Source organism: Mobula birostris, chromosome 6 (genome assembly GCF_030028105.1).
Source record: "Mobula birostris isolate sMobBir1 chromosome 6, sMobBir1.hap1, whole genome shotgun sequence".
Classification (NCBI taxonomy): Eukaryota; Metazoa; Chordata; class Chondrichthyes; order Myliobatiformes; family Myliobatidae; genus Mobula; species Mobula birostris.
In genome coordinates this window covers 66,134,662-66,162,201 of record NC_092375.1, presented here as the reverse complement: position 1 = coordinate 66,162,201, position 27,540 = coordinate 66,134,662, and the positions used below count along the sequence as shown (strand labels likewise).

Below are 27,540 nucleotides of genomic sequence, written 5' to 3'. Positions count from 1 at the left end.
CTGAGTGCATCATTAAGCCCATCGCTGAATTGACAATGCTCAGACAATTTGTTCAGTTCAGCCATGTAAGCTGATATGTACTCCACTTCCTTTTGGTTCCACTTATGAAACTTAAGTTGTTCTGCAATCAACAGTGGTTTCAGTTCTGCATTATGTTCACGATATCAGCAAAGCTGATTTCAGCTGATTTAGTTGAAGCAGTTGAACTTCTAAGAAAACTATGCTTTTCCACCAATTGCACTTAGCAAAACTGATAGTCGTTTCTGATTGGCTATTCTATTTGCTTAAAATACTGCTCAATTCATTCAGCGTACATCACCCAGTTTGCTCTTATGCAATCGAACACATCCATATTTCCGATGTATCCAGCCATTTCTGCTTTTTATTTATTATTATCATCATCATCATCTGGTACTCACTGTTCATAAACCTGTGAATTTCATTCATTTTCTGTCTTTTTAAAAAAAAAGCTTGAACATCTCTCTCTCACCTTCTGAAGAAAGAATATCCTGCACTTCTACAGATAGATAGTCGTATCAGGTTCATTTTAAAGCTTCCTCGTCACCACTGTTCTGTTCTGTGCCCCCAGAAATTAAACAAAGGATCAACTCACAAGCCTGGGAATACATGTCTACTGCGTTTCACTTTAGAGTGACATTGCTCCTAATATCGACGACGCCTCAATCCTGCAGTTTCTATGAACAAGCAACGACCAGGCATCGGGTAGAAGAACCTGAAATCCATCTCTCAATCAACCTGAAATTCTTCTGCCGGCATGCGCTGAAAAACATTAATTAATAATTGAACAAAAATTTACTTAAAACATTGAAGTTAACTTAAATTTAAATTACATGAAATATATGCAAAGTAATTAAATAAACATTAAGGCTAAAGCAGGATATAGATCTGTGGCAGAGTTGGGTGAATTTCTACCTGTGGAATGTAGTCCTGCTGAGTGCAAGGTGAATCATTTTGGGAAGTGAATACGCCAAGACATATACAAATGATAGGATACAAAGGAAACTTCTCTCTGAATGACTTTCGTGTTCTTTCTTTGTTTCATTTATCTGGAGAAATACAAATTTCAGTGTTGTATATGGATACATGCTTTGATAATAAAAGAACCTTTGAACCTTAGACACACACAAAACGCTGGAGGAACTCAGCAGGCCAGGCAGCATCTATGGAAAAAAGTACAGTCAATGTTTTGGGTTGAGACCCTTCAGCAGGACAGACCTTTTTTCCATAGATGCTGCCTGGCCTGCTGAGTTCCTCCAGAATTTTGTGTGTGTTACTTGGATTTCCAGCATCTGCAAACTTTCTCTTGTTTGTTCTTTAATCTTTGAAACAGGTAATCAATTTTAGTGGAGAAAAAGATTTATTTTGACTATAACCCATTATCCAGCTGTTCTCACGAAGGGTGAGAAGTTGTGATATTGCATCTGCTTATCTATGCAATGCATTTTTAAATGTTATTTTAAAATTGCTCTTTTGTGTTGACTGGCTCACGCTGACCATGAGAAGTAGTTTGAGATTGACCTGCTTGTTTTCACCGGCTGAACTGTTTTTTTTTAGGAGACCTGAAAATTCTGGGTGTAACTGAATTATTGGACTTTTTTTTCAGGAATGTAGCATACCCACAAAGTATTTACACTATATTGTGGTTATATTGCACATTGTATGTGCAAGGAGCAAGGTAGATGAGGCTCCCCTTCACACTGACATTTCCAGTGGGGGTGGGGGGTGGGAGGGGTGACAGTTTTTGTTCTATGAAATTGAGATGTTGCCTTATTTTCTGAGATGTTGTGGTTGCTCGCTTCAGTTGGCCAACATATCGCATGATGGAGGAACTGGACCTGAGCCATTCCAGCTGAATGATAGGGAAAATGTGTGGTTCTCTCCATGGTCCATATACTAAGGACTGTGCAAGGACTGTTATTAAACAAATAAATATTTCTTTGATCTAAATTGTGCTTAAAATAAACAATGCAAATGTCTTCTCAATTCCTGAAAATATTATGGCAAAGCCCAAAAAAAGAGGAGTATTCACTCAGTAATCATTCAGAAATTCTGGAAATACTTCCATTGTTGAAATCATCAGCAATGTCTGAGAAGGAACCTGTGGGTGTGGGAAATGTAAAGCATATTTAATGCATCTTGTCTGAGATTTAATCTTCCTGGTTCTCTCATTAAAAATCCAATCCAGCATGCTGCACAGATTAGTGTTTGCCTTTACTGTTCAAATTAATTGAACTGCTTTCTTGCTGATAAAGAAAGATCCCATGCTGGAAGAAAGAGAATAATTGTGTTGCTGAATTTATTAATGTCCATTACTGTAGTGAAGCTTCAAAAATAAATGTGCATGACCTTCAGTGTCAGAGCTTCCCAGTCATCTAAATTGCAATCTGTAGGCATGCATATTTCCTCTAATCATGCAATATTTTGAGTGTTTGATGTTTATGTAATTACACTGGAATTAATTTATCAACAGATTTACAATTCTTCTTAATGTTATCGTTAGAGCTGAAATCCATGAAACAGTTGATTTTCTTCTACCTCACTGCAATTTTAATGAGCCTTCTTGGTGACAGTGCCCAATTTAGTGCTACAGCTTCTGATGCTTCTCATGGGTCAGGCTCCTGGCTCCACTAAAAGGAAATAAAAAACTCATTTCAAATTCAAGAATTTTCAATCCTGCAAAACCTTAAAGTAATGCCATATTGTGATATTGGCAGCAAGACGCTCCTGTGTGCACTGTAGCTTTGGCACAGTGATGTGTAGCTTGAGGGGACTGGTTAATTCCAACTTGCTTCCTTTCTGTAGATGCCAGGGTGAAACTGATACAGAAAAATGATAAAGCAATGCATTTAATTTATTTTAAATGAAAAACATATTCAGAATTTTCAAATGATGCAAGGAGATGCGGTGTTTCCATATTCTTCAGCAGTAGAGAACAAGGAGATGTTAATGCAGGGTTTAAATCTCTTGTATTTAGATGAGGAGTGAAAAAGGGTTGTTTTCTCTGAGAACTGCAAGGCTGCAGAATTCATTTCCATATTTTTATAGCTCATTATAGTTTCTCAGCATTATTTATTTCGTATTTGCACAATTTGTCTTGTTTTGCACATTGGTTGTTTGTTAATCTTTATGCATAGTTTTTCATAAATACTGTTGTATTTCTTTACTTTCTTGTAAATGCCTGGACAGGTACTTTGCATGTATAGGTACTTTAATGATGAATTTACTTTGACTTAGTATTCTTTTATCATTTGCAAGCAAGAGTTAAAGAGGAAATGGTAGAATATTAAAATAAACTGATTTGTTTTTTGAGTTCAGTATCTCTCAGTGCATTATCAAGTTCACAGCACCTGGACAGTTACACTTTAGTTCAGGCATTAGGGTACAATGGTAATAAAGTTGCTAAATTACTGGCCAGTGACCCAAGGGCTGAGCAAAGCAATCTAGAGACCTGAGTACAGATCGCACCAATAATCCTTCATGGTAGAATAGTGGTTAATGCAAAACTACAACAGATCAGGGCGTTCCAGAATTTGGAGTTCAATTCTGGTGCTGTTCTGCAAGATGTCTCTGTACATCCTCCTCATGAATGTGTGGGTTTTCACTGGATTTTCATGTTCCCTGCCACATTCCAAAGAAGTATTGGTGGTGATTCTTTATATTAGGTTATTAATATTGGCTCAATTATTTTAAGTCAATGTATTAGTGTGTTCGTTAGTTACAATTTATATTTGGACCACTGTTTTTGTTGTGGCATTGCATGTTAAATATGATTTACATTTACAGTGAGGTTGAGGAGAGAGCAGGAAATTTGCAGAAATAAGGTCTTTCATTGTACTCTGCCTGAGTAAGTAGTAAGTCATTCATATGTCTTTTCAAGCTATTAAGAAACTTTGATCATTTGGGAAGATTGAAGAACTTGGGTCAAGATTGCAGTACCAGAGGGACATTAGGAACTGCTGTGTATTTTGCTTTTCTGAAAAATGGCTCACACCTACCATTTTGGATGCAACACTGCAGCCTGATGGCTTCACCATTCTCTGCAAATATAGGATAGCTCAGTTTATTAAAGGTAGAGGAGGTAGAGCATGCTTTATTATTAACTCATCATGATGCACAAGTGTGGCATTTGTATCTCCGTCCTACTCGCCTGACCTGAACCATCTAGCCAAGTGTCATCCATTTTATCTGTCGAGGCAGTTTTCCTCCATCGTCCTGGTAGTGCTGTACATTTCACCTCAGGCCTACATCAAACAGGCTCTGGAGGAGCTGAGCACCATAATCAGTAGTCAAAAATCAGTGCACTCTGATGACTTCCTTATCACTGTGGGGGATTTCAACCAGGGCAGCTTGATGAGGTCTCTGAACATGAACCACCAACGTGTTATCTGTCAAACCTGAGGAGCCAACACACTTCAAAGGTTTCAATGGTACATTTAATATCAGAGAAATGTATACAATATACATCCTGAAATTCTATTTTTCTTTGCAATCATCCACGAAAACAGGGGAATGCCCCAAAGAATGAATACAGTTACATGTTAAAACGGCAAAGCCCCACCCAGTTCCCACCCTTAAGCAACGATCCCCTCTCCCTCACCAGCAAAAAAAAAGCATCGGTGCCTCCCACCGAGCACTCAAGCATTCAGCAAAGCATCAGTAAAGACACGGACTTGCAGTATCAAAGACTACACGTTCACCCAGTATTCGACATACCATGGGCTCTCTCTTGCTCCCTAATAAGGGAAAAAGAGTTGTCTCTGTGTCACAGCGAGGGGGGAGACATAACGAACAAGTCGCTGATTTACGATGTTAAAAGTCCGTTGCATCGCTTTTTCTGAGCTCTGTGCCCAAAGAACTCAGGTCTCTGGGCACACAGCCAAAGATCTTCCGTCTTCCACAACACACCAATTTCCTGCAGAAGCACCGACCTCAAGTCTACCCGCCTCCAGAGGCACGAAATCACGAAACTCTGAAAGTGAACTAATCTTCTAGGCCGCTTCCTTGGTATATCGAATAACAGCCAGTCGTGAGACCTCGAGAGCAGGTCCCATTCCGGCAAAGAACCCAAGTCAGCATGTAACTCCAGATCAGGGTCTTCAAAAGAACCCTGAAAAGGAAAAATAGAGATATTGAACATAGAAATAGAGGTGGTTCTGAAGATGCAAACAAAGAAGTCGCCATTAGGTGCCATTGTCTCTCCTAAGCTCCACCCTTCACTTGACCACTGTTATACCACCATCAAGAATGCTTACATTGTCATTCTCTGTCCGCACTGTGGAAAGTCCGATCACCTGACTTTACTTCTACTCCTGGCATATAGGCAGGAACTAAAGACTGCAGCACCAATTTTGAAGAGCAAGAAATTATGCTCAAGGGAGGCAGAGGACTGATTGCAAGACTGGTTTGAGTTGGTGGACTGGACAATATTCAGGGATTCATATTCAAATTTGGACAAATATGCCACAGATGTCACCAACTTCTTCAAGACTTATGTAGACGAGTGAGTGCCTTCAAGAACATACCAAACCTACCCAAACCAAAAGCTGTGGATGAATCAGGAATGTTGCAGTCTATTGAGGACTAGATCTGTGGCATTCGAGACCAATGATCCAGAACCATACAAGACGTCTGGAGTTGGTGCACAAAGGTAGCGTGCAGTGAAACTGTAGATGACTGTCCTGGATGTTTCTTTTGCAATCTCAAACCGTTATTGGACATTGAGTGCCACAGGCCTGTTTCCGTTGTTTGGTGGTGTTACGTACACGCAACGGTTTAAGAGAACCGGCAGCAATAGAACACACCTGGAGTCTGGTTTTGATGTTAAAAACCACTATTTATTAGTAACTACTTAATGTAGTAATTTAAACCAGGTAAACCAAAAGTTAGCAGTGTTGTGCATGTATATGGGCGTAAATATAATTCCCAAACTCGTTCAAGCTCGGGTGGCAAGGTTTAAAGTCTTATGATGGTAATGTAAGAAAGGTCAGTTCAATGCTCGGAGTTGTTGTTGTGAGAGAGATATTTGTAAGCCAAGGTGAAATCCACCATAGGAGAGGAACAAGTAAACAGGTGCCGTTAGTCTTTCGTTGTCAGCTCCGAATCCACTCATGAAGTATCACCAACAGTGATCCTCACAGAATATCCTTCCTCACAAGTGGTTACCACAATACCGCGCCCAAATTCAGCTATGGGTCATCCCAAAGTGGTGGCCACAGGATACTCAAACTGAATCCACCTATGGATTATCACCAACAGTAGCCTATCACAAAGGGTACCATCTTCTGGGAAAAACTACCACCCAGGCAAGGGGTAGACACACCAGTAGATTCCACAAGGTTACCCCAATCACACAACGTGATAGCCACTTATCCAGTCCCATGACATACGAAGTAACTCCAACAGTAATTTGACAAAGGGGTACCTTCTTCAGAGTGAAACTACCACACCCAAGCAAGGGTTAACACACACGTGGTATTCACAAAGGTATTCCCTAACCAGAAAAAATAACCCACTCCAGTGGATCAAACTATGTGACAATCACACATTCGCATTTGCTGGAATCAAACTCACCCTTATGAGCTACTTGGCGAGAGTCCAAACAGTGACCCCTTTCTCACTAGGTTTTGTCTGTTTCAAACCTTTTGCTCTTCTCCTGTCTGCAACTGCTTCCAGATGCAGCAACATATGAGAGTCATTTATCAAGATTCTGGATCGATACTGAACTCACCCCTTGTGAGCTACTGAAAGTTTTAACCAGCGACCCCCTGTCACTGGTGTCCTTCCGTGATCGATGCCAGCTCAGACTCTGACTGTGAAAACGAAAGTGTCCTTGTAAAAGTCCAAACACGCTGCAGAGAAATGTAAACAAGCTGCCAGTGAAGAATGGCTCTGTCCCTCTCTCTCTCTCAGTAGAAATCATACAGAATCGGAAAAAGATGGCTGATACTCAGCACTCTTTCTCTTTTGCGTCTTAAAGTGACAGTTCACAGCAAAATGAACCCTAGGGGTACATAACAGTGGCGAGACAGGAGGCGAGGCAGCAATGCTGACTTTGCAGTAGTAAGGACAGGCCTCAAGCCACAGGCTTGCCTGCTGCTGCAGTCCAGGTGAGGGACACAGGAGGCGGTGTAGCATGGCATCTGTACTCAGTTGGGGGTGGCCTTGCCTGTTGGTGTTGCCCTCCAGTGTGGGATTGGTGGAATTACAAGCTGGACTGCCAAGAACCATCAATATGCGGGACTTCTCGCTCAGGGTTATGGATTAAAAATATGTTTCCTTGCATGACTATATTCTTCTTCTCTCTCTCTCTCTCTCTCTCTCTCTCTCTCTCTCTCTCTCTCTCTCTCTCTCTCTCTCTCTCTCTCTCTGTCTTTCTATATGGAATGTATGTATATGTTTTTGCAACTTGGTCCCAGAAGAACGTTGTCTTGTTCTGCTGTACCCATGTATGGTTTGAATGATAATTACACTTGATTTAATTTGATTAATTTTTAAAATATATTTTCTATTGTAATTTATAGTTTTTAAAAATTATTATATATTGCAATGACCTGCTGCTGCAAAATAACAAATTTCATGATGTATGCCAATAATATTAAATTTGATTCTGAGATGGTAATGGAAAACCATAAACAGAAACTACACTCATTCTCGGACACATAGAAAGATTGAACATGGAATCTGCCAGTCAAATTCACATTGACAATCACCCACTCATTTATATGAATATTACTGCAAAGGTATTTGGTTTGCTGACCGCAAAGTTCTAAACTCAAATAACAATCTTAAGCCTTATCCAATACAGATAGCTACGGGTACCTTCAATAAAGAGATGTTATACTGTAGCCACCGAATCTTCAAAGGCTAGATTGCTTCCCTCTTTATCCTACATGGCAAGTTTCGCTGCCAGTATCCACTACTTCAGTGGTGCGTCCTCCCTCTGTACCACGTAGGAGATACTTCCATCAAACAAAGTAGATTAAACACAATTCATTTATTTTTGGTAATGCAAATTTAAACTCAGACAAAACTCTTAAAAGACATTTAAAACTCACAAACTTTTTCTACATTATAAAAGATTTCCAAATTACAAATGATTTCCAAAATATAAAGGAATTCCAAAACACGGGTACAATTTCTATAAGCTAAAAATGACTACCAACGAGTTGTAGATCAATGAATCATCCATCGCAGAAATCGAAGGCAGAGAAATGGATTCTAGTCACCCTGTCTTTCTGTCATTCTCTTTCCTGTTCTTTGACCATTCTAACAATCCTGACTGATCTCTAATATTTATACGGTCTATTTTTGCCACACAAGTGATACTTTTTCAAATATCATTTCACACAGCACGTCTAAAAGCTTCTGAGGAGAGAGTTCACAGATACCCAAAATTAATGCTATGAAGCTGACTCTCTAAGCACACAAACCTTCCAACGATTAATAGATCAGCTATTGGATGTGCTAGGTGATAGTATCAACCTGATCTGCAAGCTTCCTTAAACTAAATAACTTAGTCAGTGTTGTCTGGTTTGAAACAGGCCAATTAACATAACCTCATTGTCTTACACTGCACCGTCTATGTTCGCAGTCTATGAGCTATAGACAGTGCTGTTTGTTTGCAAAGCCATACTTTCAACTTCAGGTATATTATTGCTTGCCATTTATATTAAGAACTGAAGACTGGCTCACATTTGTGACAACAAGCTGAGCAAAAAATATTAGTTGCAAGTTTAACTTACCCAAAAATAACTCTTTGATCTCCAGAAATGCCAGCTGCTGTGTTAGAAAGCTGAGCTTACCAAATAAAACTCTTCCGTCCATGAAAGAGTTTGTGTTGGCTTCAAAATGATAGATTGAAACCGAGCTGGTGCTGTGATGCAAACTGTACAGGTTCCTGATACTCCACTATGTTTGTGATAATGAATAAGAACAGGAGAAATAAGATTGGAGTGGACCCTTTGTTCATTCATTTTTGCCATTTCATTTAATAAACTTCAACCTTCATTCTTCAGCTGGGCCAGTGTTTATCTCTTGAATAAAAATGAAAGTGCTGAACTTGTCTCAATCTTCCACTTTTTATTGGCGAACCTGTGGGCCATAATGATAGTAAACACCTTTTGTCTGTCAGAAATTTTCATGCAAAATACCCACAGAAATTTCATACCATAAATTTAATCAAGGTTGAGTTTATTGTCATCTGTATAGTCACATGTACGCACAGGTACAATGAAAAACATATTTGCAGCAGCATCATAGACACAAGGGATCATATAAGCAGCATTCACAAGAGAAGTATAAACACAATTAGAAACAGAAAAAAGAACACAATTAGAACAGAAAAAAATGATGTTCATTTTAAGTGATCAAAATAGTCTTCATGCTACTCAACTGCATTGATTGAGGTTTTGTTGGTTGGTTCACATACCATATGGTTGAAGGGAAGTAGCTGTCTTGAACCTGATGGTGTCGGACTTCTGGATTTTGTACCTCCTGCCCAGTAGTAACTGAGAGAAGATGGCATGCCCTGGATGATGAGGATCTTTGAAGGCAAGTGTTGCCTTTCTGAGGCAAAGCTTTCTATAGGTCCTACTGATAGTAGGGACAGATGTTCCCATGTTGTATTGGGCAGAGTCTACTGCACTTTGAAGCTTCTTACATTCATGCACATTTGTATTGCATAATGCAATGGCAGGGCACTTTTTGAAATACCGTGGGTTATTGAACATCAGCAGAAGTTTGTAAAAGTGCGTGGGCACAAGCTGAATCTCCTAAATCGCTTAAGAAAGTAAAGATACTGGTACACTTTCCTTATAGTTGCTTGTACATGCTGGGCCCAGCTCTGTCAACTGTTATGTTAATAGCCAGGAATTTAAAGCTGCTGACCCCAACTCCAATTCCAATGTATACTGCTGCATGTTTGTCCTCCTATCCCTTCCTGAACTCTTCAATTTTGCTGACGTTGAGCATATAGTGAGCATATTGTCACTATATGATTAATGTTACCATACTTCTAAGATTACCAGTTTTCATGTTAAATCAGTGCAACCTAATGAAACTTAAGCCAAAAGGATTTCAAAATTGAGATTTGTCCGCTAATACTGGAAGGAGATGAAATCTACTTCAGAATAAAATTAATTGTTCATCTCAGTACAAGAGAATGTTTATCAGAAGGAATATGTGAACGCCAGACAAACAGCATCCATGGTCAGCATTGAACCTGTGTCTCCATCACTATGAGTCTTCAGCTGTACCAGCTGTGTCACTGTTTGTATCCGAGATAAGGATTTTCACATGGAGTTGTGTATCTATGGAATATCTTGCCAGAAAAGGCTGTGGGAGCAGGGTTCTTGTATATATTTAAATTTGAGGTAGATTTCCACCAGCAATGGAAAAAATGAATTTGAAGAATGTGAGCTTATTGAGAATCATTGTGCCCCTACAAATTAGCCCATTAGCTTGCCATCAATTGCATCCTTCTTAGTTCCAAAGGCATTACTCCCATTTCTACCTGTAGGGCCGATACTGGTGATGTTTTAAAAGCTCCACTGCACACTCTCAAGCCTGAGCCTGAATCGCATCCAGTTTCCTTATAGGAGACCTAGCTGCTGATCCATATGCTATATTTCCATAGTCCAACACAGATCTTACTAAAGCCATATACATTCTCTTCAAAGCTGAACAATTTGCTCCCCATTCCCTACCAGTCAAACATCTCAACACATTTATTACTTTTTTACATTTCTCCTCAACTTTCCTGATATGGTCTGCCCATCTTAATCATGAATCAAATATAGCTCCCAGAAATTTAAATGATCCAAATTTAAATGAAACACCAGACAGGATTGTGTGAGGAATGTCAGGAAGAGAAGTCAGTAGGACATGTAGTTCTGAGTTGCAGGAAGTATGGGATACAGAGAGAGATGCTGAGAATTAATCTAAGGGAATCGGGGGTGCAGGAATTCACATTAAAAAGGTTGCTGGGCATTAGTGAGAGAGCACAGGTTAGGGTATTTTTAGCTTTCTTAAGGGGTACAGGGGTTTTTATAGGATATGATGGATAAGCAGGAATAGAGTACTAGGATGGCCAAAGATGGGAGGATAAAGTGTAGGTTAGGGTGTATGTGTGTGTGTGATTGGGTGAAGGGATTTGGAATGTAAGTCTATTGCACACTCCGGAGCAGAAGGTGGCGGTAATGCACCATTAAGCTGGGTGCCAACCGCTGTAAAACAAGATGGAGAAGAAGCAGTGAGTTTATTGAAGAGTAGAGTAGGCTCGGAGTGTGAAATGTCCACTCCTGTTCCATCTGTAAGTGGCCTTGTAAAACATAACACAGCTGCTTTTCTCTTTTTTTGTTTACCTTTGTAATCTTAAATACCAAGATTGCACAATATGTGATGTTTTCTCTAATTAAAAATGAAGTACTCAAATTACCAGGAAATTGCAAGACGATCAATATGTTGCAATATCTGCATGACCCCAATAATCCCACTCTTCTTTAAAGTATGCACATTTTCCAAAATAACTTTATCACCAAAGGGTTTATTGGCAGTTTCTGCATCGAAAAGGTATACATTGATTTTGTTTCATGGTTTGTTAACAGAAGTGAATTTGAGGCGGAGATAATTTGAGTGCGTGGAAAAACAAATTTTGTTCCAAATCATGGCAATCATGGTTACACACATAAAAGTTGCTGGTGAATGCAGCAGGCCAGGCAGCATCTCTAGGAAGAGGTACAGTCTACGTTTCAGGCCGAGACACTTCGTCAGGACTAACTGAAAGAAGAGCCAGTAAGAGATTTGAAAGTGGGAGGGGTCACCTGTCCAGCTCTTGGCTCCATCCCTCCCCCTCCTGTCTTCTCCTATCATTTTGCATCTCCTCCTCCCCCTCCAACTTACAAATCCCTTACTCACTCTTCCTTCAGTTAGTCCTGACGAAGGGTCTTGGCCTGAAGCGTCGACTGTACCTCTTCCTAGAGATGCTGCCTGGCCTGCTGCGTTCACCAGCAACTTTTATGTGTGTTGCCTGAAATTCCAGCATCTGCAGATTTCCTCGTGATGACAATCATGGCGTTTTGTTTCTTATTCCTTAGGACATATAGGAATGTAGTCCTTCAACTGTTGGATAAAGGCCTCTTCATGCTGGTGGAAGTGCAATGGCAGTGTTTTCTCCATTGATTATCTTGATCTATTTACAGCCCAGCAATGGTACTGTTTCCAAAATGGGTTGCAATGGTTGAACTTTTTCTTTTTAAAATATTATATGGATATCTTGTGTACGTTTGCTGAACATTTTTATCAACAGACACAACCTTTTTTATCCATTCCAGTCAAACTTAATCCTTTGACCCTATTCATTTCTTTTCCAAACTCAGAATGTGAAAAGGCAATTGGAAAAGCTCTCAAGCCAAGTGGCATCTGTACACAGCCAGAAACCTGCAGCTCTCAGGAGTGTCTCCTACCCAGATGTTAACCGTATTCAGGACGCAGTAGCTGAGCTTGATGATAAGTGGGAAGATGTGAACAAGATGTACACTGAACGTCAAAGGTAAGTAGCTACTTTAAAAAGACTTTAGTTCAATCTTTAAAGAAGTTTTCCATCTTTGATACTGGAACATTTTCTTTTGGGGCGACAAGGTAGCATGTGGTTAACACAATGCTTTTTGTACCAGTGACCTGGGTTCGATTACCACTGCTGCCAATTTGTACGTTCTTCCCGTGACCGCGTGGGTTTCCTCCGGTGCTCCCACAGTCCAAAAACATACTGGTTGGTATGTTGATTGGTCATTGTAAATTGTCCCATGATTAAGCTATCATCAAATTGGGGGATTGCTGGGCAGCATTGCTCAAAGGGCCTATTCCATGCTGTATAAATAAATAAATGAGAGGTAGGAGTAAATGGTAGTAGAGGTAGTACCATCTTTTAATTACATTGTAATTTACAAACACTTAATGTATTTACCTGAAATCTTTATCTGTGCTATTTTAGTAGATGAGAAAGGAATTTTAGATGACTGCTTAAGCATTCGCATATCAGTATCCCATAGTGCAATCTCCAGGTTAACGAAGCTTAGTTACTTCTATGAGTGGACTGGTTGAGATATTCATGTGAAATTACTTTGAGCACAATTTTGGTGGAGGGTTAATGACTGCACTGAAATAGCCCACGAGGGAATTTTACTTGATTCCTTTGACCACAGTTGTACTGGAGACAGGTGGGGAATCTCATGCCTTCAATACATCGGTATTTTACTAAAACAAAAAATGATCTATGTATTACAATTTAACAGCAGCAAACTACTAACTCTTGGATTCAAAGAAACCCAATGAGACTGTTAAGATTATTTTCAGATAAAAGCTGGATCTCATCACAATACAGTTGAAAGCAGGAAATTCATTAATTATCCTTACCTTTGGGCCAGAAACAAAAAAAAGAATATAAGAAATGGCAAACACGAGAAAATCTGCAGATGCTGGAAATTCAAGCAACACACACAAAATGCTGTCTCGGCCGGAAACGTCGACTGTACTTCTTCCTATAGATGCTGCCTGGCCTGCTGCGTTCCACCAGCATTTTGTGTGTGTTGCATATAAGAAATGGTATTTGAATTCCATCAAAAGCCAAGATGTTAGAATCACAGCACTACTAATTATTTCAGAAATACTAATATTATTTGACTGTCAAAAAGATGCATTGGATTGATGCTAAAGGAAAATTTTGGTACAGTGAAATTTTTATGAAGTGTTTCCATAACGATTTATTTCATTGCATGCGATATACAAAGCTTGCACTGGCAGCATTTGGTTGAGACATGGCCAGCTTCAAATTTTAACCATGTAGACAAGTTGCACTCATAAACTGACAGTTTCACGTCATTTGTGAGTCATTGTTCAACTGTAGTACACAGACAGTTAGCTGTACAATATATAGCAATCTCAAGGCCATGCATTAGAAGCACACAAGGCGAGTGATGAAAGTAGTGCATCATTTCAGCAGCTTAGCCACTTCAAAACTCACAAAATTAAAGTGGATGCAAGTAACCCTTGATCCTGAAAATAGAGCAACTGTAGACATTTAAGGAGTGCCTTCTCCTTCCATCTTTTAATTGACTTACTATGAACATAACATATGCTATCAGCAATAAGACTAGAATTTGACCTTTTTGAAGTGGATAAAATCATGAGAAAGCAAAGATAAAAGGAGTTTATAGTCTTTTGGTTACCAGGAAAAGGGAATCAAAAATTAGCAGATAGAGATTTAAAATGAGAGGGGGAAGATTTAAAAGAGACTTGAGGGGCAACTTCTTCGTGTATGGGGCGAGACAAACTTCCAGTGGGAGTGGTAGAGGCAGGTACAATGACAAAATTTGTAAAACACTTGGATAGGTATGTGGAAAGGTTTTGAGAGACTGACAAGTTAGTGAGTTAATCCATGAGTAAGATTTCCTCCATGATTGGCAAAAAAAATTGGGGTTCTGACTTTTGCTTGTTAAACAGTGACTTCTGGTGTAAAGAGTTTGTGAAGTTATGAGGTGAGTAAGGCAAATGATGTTTAGCATGACTGAACAAACAGCTGCTGACACTCATTGTCTTGGTAGCTTTTGTGAGTTACCAGTGACCTATCTGTGGAACGATACAACAGAGAAAATATCTTCTCATCTGCCGTAATGATGACATGATCATTGTTTCACGTGGTATATCGAGGCTTTTTTCGTTTGTGAAGCAGGAATTGTCGAACAACCTCCATTTTCTTCGAGCTAATGTGGAACTGGAAGGAGCTTTTAGATCATTTGAATGGAGGTTGCAATGTAATTGATATACATGTACTTGCTTTCACAGATAACGATGTTACCTTGATCTGAGGAAATTACAATTGTACTGCTGCCAGCTCATCACAATTTAATATGTCATATAAACAGTTACACTCGAGCAGAATAATGTAATATCATCAAATACTTAAAACTAAAATCATTCATTAATGATACTGCCACCTTTGACATTTTAGAACATGCTAGAATATAATTAAATAACCTAACTAAAATAACTGATGTTTCTTTTCAAGTAGGTGCCACTGTTTCTGAATGAATGAAGTGTCTGTGGGCTTTCATATTCTAATAGAAACTCATTTGTTCTGGAAAGAAGCGTTATGTAATTGTGAGGTTAGCTATTTTCCAATCTGTTGCTTTTCGCTATTGAAAAAACAAAATTCTCACTGATCAGAAAGATTATTGACAATAGTGAACTAGGGTCTCAAGGTGAAAAACATGATGAAGTGATAAATCCAGCCAAAACACCATGAGTTTATTCTCTAAACACTCCTAGCTGCCTGCTCGCAGAACATATTCACGGATTTTTGTAAACACGAGGAATTCTGCAGATGCTGGAAATTCTTGCCACACACATCAAAGTTGCTGGTAAACGCAGCAGGCCAGGTAGCATCTCTAGGGAGAGGTACAGTCGACGTTTCGGACCGAGACCCTTGGTGTGGGAGACAATGGCCTGGTGCTCCTTAGTGGGGTCACGATCGAGGGGTAAATAAGAGGAGGTATCTGCGAGTTGTCGCTGTGCCTCGGCAAGGTAGAGGTCAGTACGCCAGACGACAACAGCACCCCCCTTATCGGCGGGTTTAATAATAGGGTTAGGATTAGTGTGGAGGGAGTGGAGAGCAGAGCGTTCTGAAGGAGTGAGGTTGGAATGGGGACAAGGTGCGGTGAAGTCGAGACGGTTGATGTCCCGCCGGCAGTTAGCGATAAAGAGATCCAGAGCAGGCAGAAGACCAGAGCGGGGTGTCCATGAAGAAGAGAAGGGCTGAACACGGGAGAAGGGGTCATCGGTGGGGGTGGAAGAGTCCTTGCCGAAGAAGTAGGCTCGGAGACGGAGACGGCGGAAGAAGAGTTCCGCATCGTGGCGAACACGGAACTCGCTGAGGTGTGGGCGAAGGGGGACAAAGTTGAGGCCCTTACTGAGGACAGAGCGATCTGCCTCCGACAGTTGAAGGTCGGAGGGGATGGTAAAGACCCGGCACGGATGAGAGCTGGGATCAGAGGGGGGAGGGGGGAGGCTGGGGGTGTCAATGGAGAGGGGAGGGTTGGGGTGAGAGGAAGATGGAGCCTCTGAGGATCCAGGAGCTGACAATGGGATCTGAAGGAGATGTGATTGCAGAGTATTGATGGGGGAAGGGGAGAAGGGAGTCACAATAGCAGCATATAAAGACTCGGCCTGGAGTTCAAGGCTGGAGTCGCAGTTGGTGGTTGCACAATAGCAGCATATAAAGACCCAGCCTGGAGTTGCATATAAAGACCCGGCCTGGCCTGCTCTGGATCTCTTTATCACTAACTGCTGACGGGACATCAACCGTCTCGACTTCACTGCGCCTGGTTCCCATTCCAACCTCACTCCTTCGGAACGCTGTGCTCTTCACTCCTTTTGCACTAATCCTAACCTTATTATTAAACCCGCCGATAAGGGGGGTGTTGTTGTAGTCTGGCGAACTGACCTGTACCTTGCCGAGGCAGAGCGACAACTCGCGGATACCTCCTCTTATTTACCCCTCGATCGTGACCCCACTAAGGAGCACCAGGCCATTGTCTCCCACACCATCACTGACTTTATCCGCTCAGGGGATCTCCCATCCACTGCTACCAACCTTATAGTTCCCACACCTCGCACTTCCCGTTTCTACCTCCTACCCAAGATCCACAAACCTGCCTGTCCTGACAGACCTATTGTCTCAGCTTGCTCCTGCCCCACCGAACTCGTTTCTGCATACCTCGACACAGTTTTATCCCCCCTTGTTCAATCCCTTCCTACCTATGTTTGTGACACTTCTCACGCTCTTAAACTTTTCGATGATTTTAAGTTCCCTGGCCCCCACCGCTTTATTTTCACCATGGATGTCCAGTCCCTATATATGTCCATCCCCCATCAGGAAGGTCTCAAAGCTCTCTGCTTCTTTTTGGATTCCAGACCTAATCAGTTCCCCTCTACCACCACTCTGCTCCGCTAGCAGAATTAGTCCTTACTCTTAATAATTTCTCCTTTGGCTCCTCCCACTTCCTCCAAACTAAAGGTGTAGCTATGGGCACCCATATGGGTCCTAGCCCTGCCTGCCTTTTTGTTGGCTTTGTGGAACAAACTATGTTCCGTGCCTATTCTGGTATCTGTCCCCCACTTTTCCTTTGTTACATCGACCACTGCATTGGCGCTGCTTCCTGCACGCATGCTGAGCTCGTTGACTTTATTAACTTTGCCTCCAACTTTCACCCTGCCCTCAAGTTTACCTTGTCCATTTCCGACACCTCCCTCCCCTTTCTAGATCTTTCTGTCTCTGTCTCTGGAGACAGCTTATCCACTGATGTCTACTATAAGCCTACTGACTCTCACAGCTATCTGGACTATTCCTCTTCTCACACTGTCTCTTGCAAAAATGCCATCCCCTTCTCGCAATTCCTCCGTCTCCGCCGCATTTGCTGTCAGGATGAGGCTTTTCATTCCAGGACAAGGGAGATGTCCTCCTTTTTTAAAGACAGGGGCTTCCCTTCCTCCACCATCAACTCTGCTCTCAAACGCATCTCCCCCATTTCACGTACATCTGCTCTCACTCCATCCTCCTGCCACCCCACTAGGAATAGGGTTCCCCTGGTCCTCACCTACCACCCCGCCAGCCTCCGGGTCCAACATATTATTCTCCGTAACTTCCGCCACCTCCAATGGGATCCCACCACTAAGCACATCTTTCCCTTCCCCCCTCTCTCTGCATTCCGCAGGGATCGCTCCCTATGCGACTCCCTTGTCCATTCGTCCCCCCCATCCCTCCCCACTGATCTCCCTCCTGGCACTTATCCGTGTAAGCGGAACAAGTGCTACACATGCCCTTACACTTCCTCCCTTACCACCATTCAGGGCCTCAAACAGTCCTTCCAGGTGAGATGACACTTCACCTGTGAGTCGGCTGGGGTGATATACTGTGTCCGGTTCTCCCGATGTGGCCTTCTATATATTGGCGAGACCCGATGCAGACTGGGAGCTGGCTTTGCTGAACACCTACGCTCTGTCCGCCAGAGAAAGCAGGATCTCCCAGTGGCCACACATTTTAATTCCACATCCCATTCCCATTCTGACATGTCTATCCACGGCCTCCTCCACTGTAAAGATGAAGCCACACTCAGGTTGGAGGAACAACACCTTGTATTCCGTCTGGGTAGCCTCCAACCTGATGGCATGAACACCGACTTCTCTAACTTCCGCTGGGCCCCACCTCCCCCTCATACCCCATCTGTTATTTATTTTTATACACACATTCTTTCTCTCACTCTCCTTTTTCTCCCTCTGTCCTTCTGACTATACCCCTTGCCCATCCTCTGGTTCCCCCCACCTTGTCTTTCTCCCTGGACCTCCTGTCCCATGATCCTCTCGTATCCCCTTTGCCAATCACCTGTCCAGCTCTTGGCTCCATCCCTCCCCCTCCTGTCTTCTCCTATCATTTTGGATCTCCCCCTCCCCCTCCCACTTTCAAATCTCTTACTAACTCTTCCTTCAGTTAGTCCTGACGAAGGGTCTCGGCCTGAAACGTCGACTGTACCTCTTCCTAGAGATGCTGTCTGGCCTGCTGCATTCACCAGCAACTTTGATGTGTGTTGCATACATGGTAAATGGTAGGGCATTGAAGAATGCTGTAGAACAGAGGGATCTAGGAATAATGGTGCATAGTTCCCTGAAGGTAGAATCTCATGTGGATAGGGTGATGAAGAAAGCCTTTCGTATGCTGGCCTTTATTAATCAGAGCATTGATTATAGGAGTTGGGATGTAATGCTGAAATTGCATAGGGCATTGGTAAGGCCAAATTTGAAATATTGTGTACAGTTCTGGTCACCAAATTATAGGAAAGATGTCAACAAAATTAAGAGAGTACAGAGGAGGTTTACTAAAATGTTGCTTGGGTTTCATCTCCTAAGTTACAGAGGAAGGTTGAACAAGTTAGGTCTTTATTCTTTGGAACGTAGAAGGTTGAGGGGGGACTTGATAGAGGTGTTTAAAATTATTTTCCATTGAGAGTGGGGAAGATTCAAAGAAGAACACATGAGTTGAGAGTTAAAGGACAAAAGTTTAGGGGTAACATGAGGGGGAACTTCTTTACTCAGAGAGTGGTAGCTGTGTGGAACGAGCTTCCAGCAGAAGTGGTTGAGGCAGGTTCGATGTTGTCATTTAAAGTTAAATTGGATAGATATATGGACAGGAGAGGAATGGAGGGTTACGGGCTGAGTGCAGGTCGGTGGGACTAGGTGAGAGTAAGAGTTTGGCATGGACTAGAAGGGCCGAGATGGCCTGTTTCCATGCTGTAATTGCTATGTGGTTATATACTGCGAAAATGTCTGTGTGAGGAGTGGCGCGCCACACAGTCGCTCTCTCTCGCTCTGTGCCTTGAAAAAAGCCATGAAAAATCCATCATCACAGACGCACTCACAGACACGCAGATGCACGCGCACAGACGCGCACGCACGCAGGCACACATGCACAGACGCGCACGCACGCAGGCATACGCCAAGAAAAAAATACGAAGTGAGATTCTGAACATGCATAATTTGTGACTTGCCGAACCAGAAACCAATTTATTCAGGAATGGATTCAAAATAGGTGAGAGCAGATTCAGGTGAGTTCATTGAAGTAGATAAGTTTTTTGAAAATGTAGGTTAAATAATTTGGTGAAAAAATTTTTGAACCTCTGGGGTTCTTGTCCTAATTCAAAACTATGACAAAGTCTCTTTGTTTCCAGATGTGGCGTATAATGAATTTACTGTTTGTGCGGGAGACAGAAATGTGAGAGCTGCTGCCTCACAATTCCAGTGTCTCAGGTTCAATCTGACATTGGGTGTGGTCTGTGGCAAGTTTGCACACCCTCCTGGTGACCGCTTGGATTTCTTTCAGGTGCTCCAGTTTCTACCACATCCCAGGGATGAGCAGGTTGATAGGTTAATTAGTCATTGTAAATTGCCTGGCACGTGTAGGTGATTGGTAGATTCTGGGGAAAGTTGATGGGAATGTGGACTATATTCATGACCACCTTGCACCTGAGCATCACAGTATTGTTGCTGTCAGATGAGTTTAGGGCTTAGACAACTCTCTCCTTTCACTGGTAACCTTCAGACCCTGAATCAAAGCCAGCTTGTTTAGCTGCCCTCATAGCTGTACCAATTTTCCATCCTTTTTGGAGCGTTGTGCCTCTGATTGTATTAAAATAACTGGAGATAATTTGAGTTTAATTAAATTTGTTATTCATTCTTGATACTTAAACTTGTTTTGGGGGTATTTTGTGGACTGATGCGGTAGTAAATTTTCCACTTTTGAAACCCCTGTGTAGCATTCTTAAAAGAAAATGAATCAATTTTGCATGGTGGATACTTATTGTCATTGGAGAGTTCTTTTGAGGATAAAATAAAAGCTGAATTTCTAAACAGGTCATTGAGGTATTTTATATTTGTTTTATTTGTGTTAAAACAGAGAACAAATCCAAGCCTGAATTACACAGCCTGGTTTCAGTGCCAATGTGATCCCAAGGCACTATTTGAATTATAGTGCATACTTTCTGACTTTTGCAGAACATAAATGACAAATGGCTTGTAAAAGAGGATCTGATGAACCCTGCAAGCGTAAATGTTAGGATCTTCTGAATCAGAAACAGGTCTAATATCACCGGCAATGTGGTGAAATTTGTTAACTTTGCGGCAGCAGTATGGTGCAGTACATGATAAATATCAAATAAAACCTGAAATAGTTAAATTAAGAATAGTAGTGCAAAAAGAGAAATAAGAAAGTGAGATCATGTTCCTGGGCTAAATGTCCATTTAGAAATTGGATGGCAAAGGGGAAGAAGCTCTTGCTGAATCACTGAGTGTGCACCTTCAGGCTTCTGTACCTCCTTCCTGACAGTAACACTGAGAAGCAGGCATGTGCTGGGTGGTGTAGGTCCGTAATGATGGACACTGCCTTTCTGAGGCACCAGTCATTAAAAATGTCTTGGATACTACGGTGGCTAGTACCCATGATGCAGCTGACTAATTTTACCACTCTCTACAGGTTGCTTCAATCCCGTGCTCCTACCCCCCAACTAGACGATGATGCAGCCAGTCAGAATGCTCTCCATGGGACATCTGTAGTTTTCGAGTGTTTTGGGAGGGAAACAAAATCTTCTCAAACTCCTAATGAAACATAGCCGCTCTCTTGCCTTCTTTATAGCTGCATTGATATGTTGAGACCAAGTTAGATCCTCAGAGACATTGACACCTAGGAATTTGAAATTGCTCACTCTCTCCACTTCTGATCCCGCTATGAAGATTAGTTCATATTTCCCCGTCTTACCCTTTCTGAAGTCCATAATCTGTTCTTTGGTCTTTTTGATGTTGAGTGTAAGGTTGTTGCTGTAACATCACATAACTAGCTGGTATATCTTACTCCTGTACGCCCTCTTGTTGACATCTGAGATTCTGCCAACAAAAGTTGCATCATCAGTAAATTTATAGATGGCATTTGAGTTATGCCTAGCCACAGAGTCATGGATATAGAGAGAATAGAGTAATGTGGTAAGCTGAGGTGCAGCAGTGTTGATTGTCAGCAAGGTGGAGATGGTATTACCAATCCACATAGATTGTTGTCTTCTGGTTAGGAAGTCGAGGATCCAATTGCCGAAGGAGGTATAGACCCCCATGTTCTGTAGCTTCTTGAGCAGGACTGTAGGAATGATGGTGTTAAACGCTGAGCCATTGTCATTGAACAGCGTCCTGACATAAGCACTTGTATTTGGATATTTGAACAATATCATCCTTTTAATAACTGTTTATTCTAGGTGCACAGAATCTCAGAATTTAATCATGTCTTATTCAGTTATTTTTCCATTCCTATTTTGGAGAGTTTACTCAGAATGAATCACAACCCTGCAATGACAAATAAAATAATAGCATCCATTTCAAGAGGATTCCAATATAAAAGCAAGAATGGAATATTGAGGCTTTATAAGGCATTGGTAAGACCACATTTGGAGTATTGTGGGCATTTTAGGGTCCCTTATCTAAGAAAAGATGTGTTGACATTGAGAAGGTCCAGTGGGGGTTCACAAGCATGATTCTGGGAATGAAGGGTTAACGGATGAGGAGCATTAGAGGGTCTGGGCCTGTACCAGCTGGAGTTTAGAAGTATGAGGGAAGATCTCATTGAGACCTGTCAAATATTGAAAGGCCTGGACAGAGTTGATGTGGAGAGGGTGTTTCTTATATGGGGGAGTCTAGGACCAGAGGGCACATCCTTAGGATAGAAGTGACATCCATTTAGAACAGAGATGAAGAGGAATTTCTTTAGCTAGAGGGTGATGAATCTGTGGAATTCACTGCTACAGTTGGCTGTGGAAGCCAGGTCATTGGGTATATTTAAAGCAGAGGTTGATAGGTTTTTGATTAGTCAGGCAAAAAAGGTTACAGGAGAAAGCAGGGTTGAGAGGGATAATAGATTAGCCATGATGGAATGGCAGACCAGACTCATTGGGCTGAATGGCCTAATTCTACTATGTCATATGGTCTTATGAGCTTAAGCAACAAAACCATTGGTTCTGACAGGATTCCAGCAAAGATCCTTAAGGAAGGCGAACCAGCACTCCTGCACCATATAAATGCCTTGCTCCTGAATGATTGGGAAAAGGATCAACTGCCTCAGAGCTTGAGGATGCTCTAATAGTGACCATATTCAAGAAAGGAGCCAATGTAGATTGTGACCATTACAGAGGCATCTCTCTCCTGTCAACAGCAGGCAAAGTACTTGCATGTATCCTTGTCAACTGATTCCTTCTGCCATGTTAAGTATTCCCTGAATCGCAGAGTGGTTTCCACCCATCTAGAGGGACCAGGCTTGATCTTCACAGCAAGCCAATTACAGGAAAATGCTATGAACAAAGGAACCCTTTGCATTTGGTTTTCAAAGATTTGACGAGGGCATTTTATACAGTATACTGCATGCTCTCTTACGTATACTATCAAGGCATGGCTGTCCTGACAAATATTTATGAATTCTGAGGCTAGTATATGATGGCATGTCAGCCATAGGGCTCAGCAAAAGTAGCACTTAATTAGAACCCTTCACTGTGAAGACAGGGATCAAACAGGAATGTATCATTGCACCTACCCTATTTGCCATCTTTATTGTTGCCATCCTTCCTTGGCCAAGACCTGCCACAGGGAACCCCAGTCATGTATAGAGTGGACAACAGGCTTTTCAGCCTTAGGCATTTCAAGGCCAGCACCACCACTATCATGGAGCTTCAGTATGTGGATGAAAACACCATCCCAGCACATTCTGTAGAAGACTTCTGATACATCCTCAGTGCCTTTACCAGGGCATATAGAGCTCTGGGTCTTGTTTTAAATATAAACAAAGGCACAGGCCCTACATCAGCCACTGTCCAATTGGCCCTCGGTAAAAGTTGAAAATGTTGCTCTTGAAAATATAGACCTTGGCAGTATTCTGTCCACAAAAGCAGACATCGACTCAGAGATGAACCACTGCCCACATAGTACCAGTTACCAGTTAAGCCTTTGCAAGATAAAGGAAAAGAGTCTTTAATGACCACGACCTACAGGTCCAAACAAAACTTTTGGTCTATAGAGCAGTTGTTGTATGGAGCTGAATCATGAACCACCTACAGTAGACACCTGAAAGCCCTGGATCAACACCACCAAAGAACCTTAAGAAAGATTTTGAGGATCAGCTAGAAGGACAGATGCACCAGTGTATGGGAGGAGACCAGCACGAACAGCGTTTCCACCATGATAAATGAACACCAACTCCTGTGAATAGTCATGTCATTCAGATGCCTAACACACATCTCCCCAAACAACCACTCTCCACAGCCACCAGTTCACTAGAATATGTGTATCCCCGTTGAGTCTTTACAGCCACCTGAGGAGCAACCAATGGACAACCCCTTAGGAAAAACCTTACTTGACTCAAGTGATCACACGAAGCTAATATGATCTTACATGGTTATATTCATAGTCATCTTGGTAAGCAAATTATCCTTATACCAGATTCCAAAATTACGACTGCTGAACTTGGTAGTTGCAGCTATACTGGGGATAGTGTGAATGTGCATGATGTCTTTATGGCAGAAGTGTATCACCAGGGCGACCTGTATCACTTGCCCATGCATGTGGTCCGGGATGGCCAGTGGCCTAATTTGCTGCAGAAATTGGATTAAAAAGATGCCAACGATGGTGTGCTGCATCAACCGTATTGGGGGCAACCCCGCATTGAATTCTCGATTGTAAAAGCACCAGTGGGTTTTCCAAGCTGACACTTCAGGTCAATATCATGGTCAGGTGGCTAAATTCAAGTTTGTGGAGAACTGCCAGCTGAAGTTTTACAAGCCCCACCCAGTGCCGATGCAATGGGACCAAAGGTAAAAGCAGAATTGGATCATTATGCAACTATGTCTGGAGGTCAACAGTTCTCAAACTAGACCTGAAACATGTCTAGAATCAGGTCATACTGGATGAAGACTCAGGTGGTTACGATGATCAACACAGACAGAGGCCTTTTTTCGATAGAGATGTCTGCCTTATTGATAACTTGATTAAAGATACCCTGCAACCTGTACCTACCTTGATGATATTTTAGTGACTGAGACATCAGCTGCTTATCACCTTGTGATACTGGACAAAATATTATCCAAGTTAGATGAGGCTGGCTTTGCTCTAAAAAAGAAGAAATGCATGTTTTTGGCCAACTCAGTCATTTACCTGGGCTTCAAAATCAACAAAATGGGTCTCCTTTCACAGGAAGGCACAGATAGAGAAGCTGCCTCCTTTCCCCCCACAGCAGTCCATAAAGGTGTGCTAGTCAAATGACTGTCACTAAGTGGTATAGACATTTCAATATTTTTCTCAGTTGACCTCACTTATTCCCTGCTTCTGCAGTTCCCATCTAAAGGAAGGAGGGAGTTACTGTATCAGATTGATTATGCGAATATGGCAAATGCACTTGCGGCTGATCGATCATGTCATGAATCAGTCGATGTTTTGGTCCTTTATTTTGGTGCCTTCCCCCTTCCTTCTCAGTCCTGATGAAGGGTCTCAGCCTGAAACATCGACTGTTTATTCACTTCCATAGATGCTGCCTGACCTGCTGAGTTCCTACAACATTTTGTATGTTCTGCTGCATTGGTGTTCTTTTTCACAAAACTGAATTTTCACCACTGAATCATTGCCTGTGCGGTGTTCTCTGTGCCAAACAGATGGCTGCACCTCAATAAGATATCCTCTTCATCTTGAGGAAAGACCTTGCCACATACCAAATCAAAATACAACTACAGGTATTGCTTTGGGAGTGGAGCATTTGTACAATATTCACTCATCTTCACCTGGAAATGTATATCCAGTTCTTCAGTCTTCTTTCACTATACAAAAGCTGACTCCAGAAGTACAATATTGTGCGGCTTCCCTCACTACAGGCACTGCATCAGACTTTCACTGCAGCCAATGACAGAGTTGATTGAAAATGCTAATATCTAAGTCACGTTCAGCAACCATTAGTGAAACTAAAGAAAGGAACCTGACACGCTGGACTGGCATTCCTACCCTATTGATCATCTGTGTTCTCATCAGCATTAATCATGAAAATCAGAAGCAAATGAATGCACATCAGACTGTTTGATGCATCCTGTCAATAGTCACTACCATAAAATGAAATCTGTTGGCTAATCACTGGTGCATTTTCTCTGTATTTGACTTCCGTGTGCCTTTTACTGATTTTCTGTGGTCTTCCTGTACTGCTTACAGCCAAACTAGATACAGTTATTCAGTTGCATTAAAGGAAGTTAAATATTTTTGTGAAAAGTGACCATTCTAAGCCTTGATGACCAGATATCAGACTAAGTCTCTCACCAGTAATTCTACTATTGTGGATTAAATGCCTGATAAGTAAGTTCAAGGAGACTGGTGCAATAACAGTTGTGAGAGCATGGATGCTGTAAGCTCAAAACAGGACAACAGATTTTTTTCTCTATGGAGTCACTGGTACTCACACATCCCATTAATTCACCTTGAACAATGGAATGAAAAGCCACAATATCAGCAGTCTCTCGGGTAATAACTAGCTGATTGTGCATCTTGGGAAACATGGCTGCACTCTTGTGATAAGCCAAATTGTGTTGAGTTTCAGAAAGAAGAAGAGAACAGGGATGTGGTCATGGTCAGGAGAGAAGAGAATCCTGGTTAAACATTTCTTTTCAATGATCCTTTGAATCCTTCTGCCCGTGACTGAGGTAGTCAAGCCCAATCATCCTCTCTCGAGTGTAGCCAGATTTCTGGGTATTGTCGGCCCTGTGCAGCTGGTGTCTGCAAACATCAGTTATTCTCCACCTTCTCCCGCAAAGGAAAAGACTGTTAGTGAGTGTGTTGCATTAACTGTGTGATGTGGTTGAAAAACTGTAAATGTTTCTAAGGTGTGTGGTGTATGGGAGTTATGATAAGTATGAGAATTTGTTTTGTGAATGGTTATTTGTAGAAGTGTTAATTGCCAGAGGCAGTGATGAAGTGAGTGATGGGGGTGGGGGATGCTTCACCTAGCAGTGTATGAGGGTGGTGGTGAATTAGTCAGCGTGTGTTCGCTGATCTGTTCCTGAAGCTTGATCATGTGTGACATCTAATGGGAGCACAGCTCCAAAGTAGGTTTTGTAGTCCCATTAGAACATCAAGGCCTGTGATTGATGAAGCAGGGAGCAAACCCCAGTGTCTGGCATGCTATTTCTCTCAATGGTGCTTCCCAAGCTGTTGGCAGCATTTTAAGTGAGTGATCACTTCCGTTACTAGAAATTCCAGAAGGACATTGGTTTTCAAAGATTGCTCTTCAACAAGTATATGGGACACTTCTATCTATTGCCATTTTGTTGGAGCTAATGCAAAAATAGTTGTTTGGCATTGCTCAAGACCTTAAATTCTTGTATGAATAGCACACATAAAAAAGTCTTGGTACTATGATGTAGGAAGAGGCACATTTCCTCTTCCACTACCCAACAATGTTATTTGAGTGACTGAAGTGGAAAACAACACCAAAGGTAGATTTCATGATTAGAGGCAGAATTATTATGATATTCACATTTGACTTAACATGGGTTTATATTTTTAAATCTAATTAATGTTTTGAAACATTACATTATTGAATCAGGATTAGATTCTGTTGTGCACAATTCCATTATAATTCACAAATGTTTCTTGCTTATTTGCTAGTTTTGTGTGCTGCAGTATTTTTTACAAGTAACATAATAGAAAGAATGTAGTATTAATTTGGAATGGATTAATGTCAAACCTAATTTATCAGAGCATTCAATCTTGAGGTGAATAGCAATTTGAATGAAAATGTTGGACGCCTTGATAAATCCCATCCATACAAACCAAGCTTATCTTTCAATGATTGTTGCTGAATCTGCAGACTTTGGTATTGCTGCAGAATTATACAAAATTAGAATTTTGAAATGAAGTGCT

General features: G+C 41.6%; 1 protein-coding gene across 12 annotated transcripts in view; it reads left to right on the top strand.

Moving 5' to 3' along the window:
• dmd (dystrophin) overlaps window positions 1-27,540 on the top strand; it is a 1,961,093-nt gene that overhangs the window by 1,037,877 nt on the left and 895,676 nt on the right. For all 12 annotated transcript variants that reach the window (XM_072260552.1, XM_072260560.1, XM_072260554.1 and 9 more), the window contains one exon: window positions 12,396-12,568. In XM_072260552.1, the coding sequence (XP_072116653.1) occupies window positions 12,396-12,568 (173 nt within the window). The remainder of the gene's footprint in view (window positions 1-12,395; window positions 12,569-27,540) is intronic.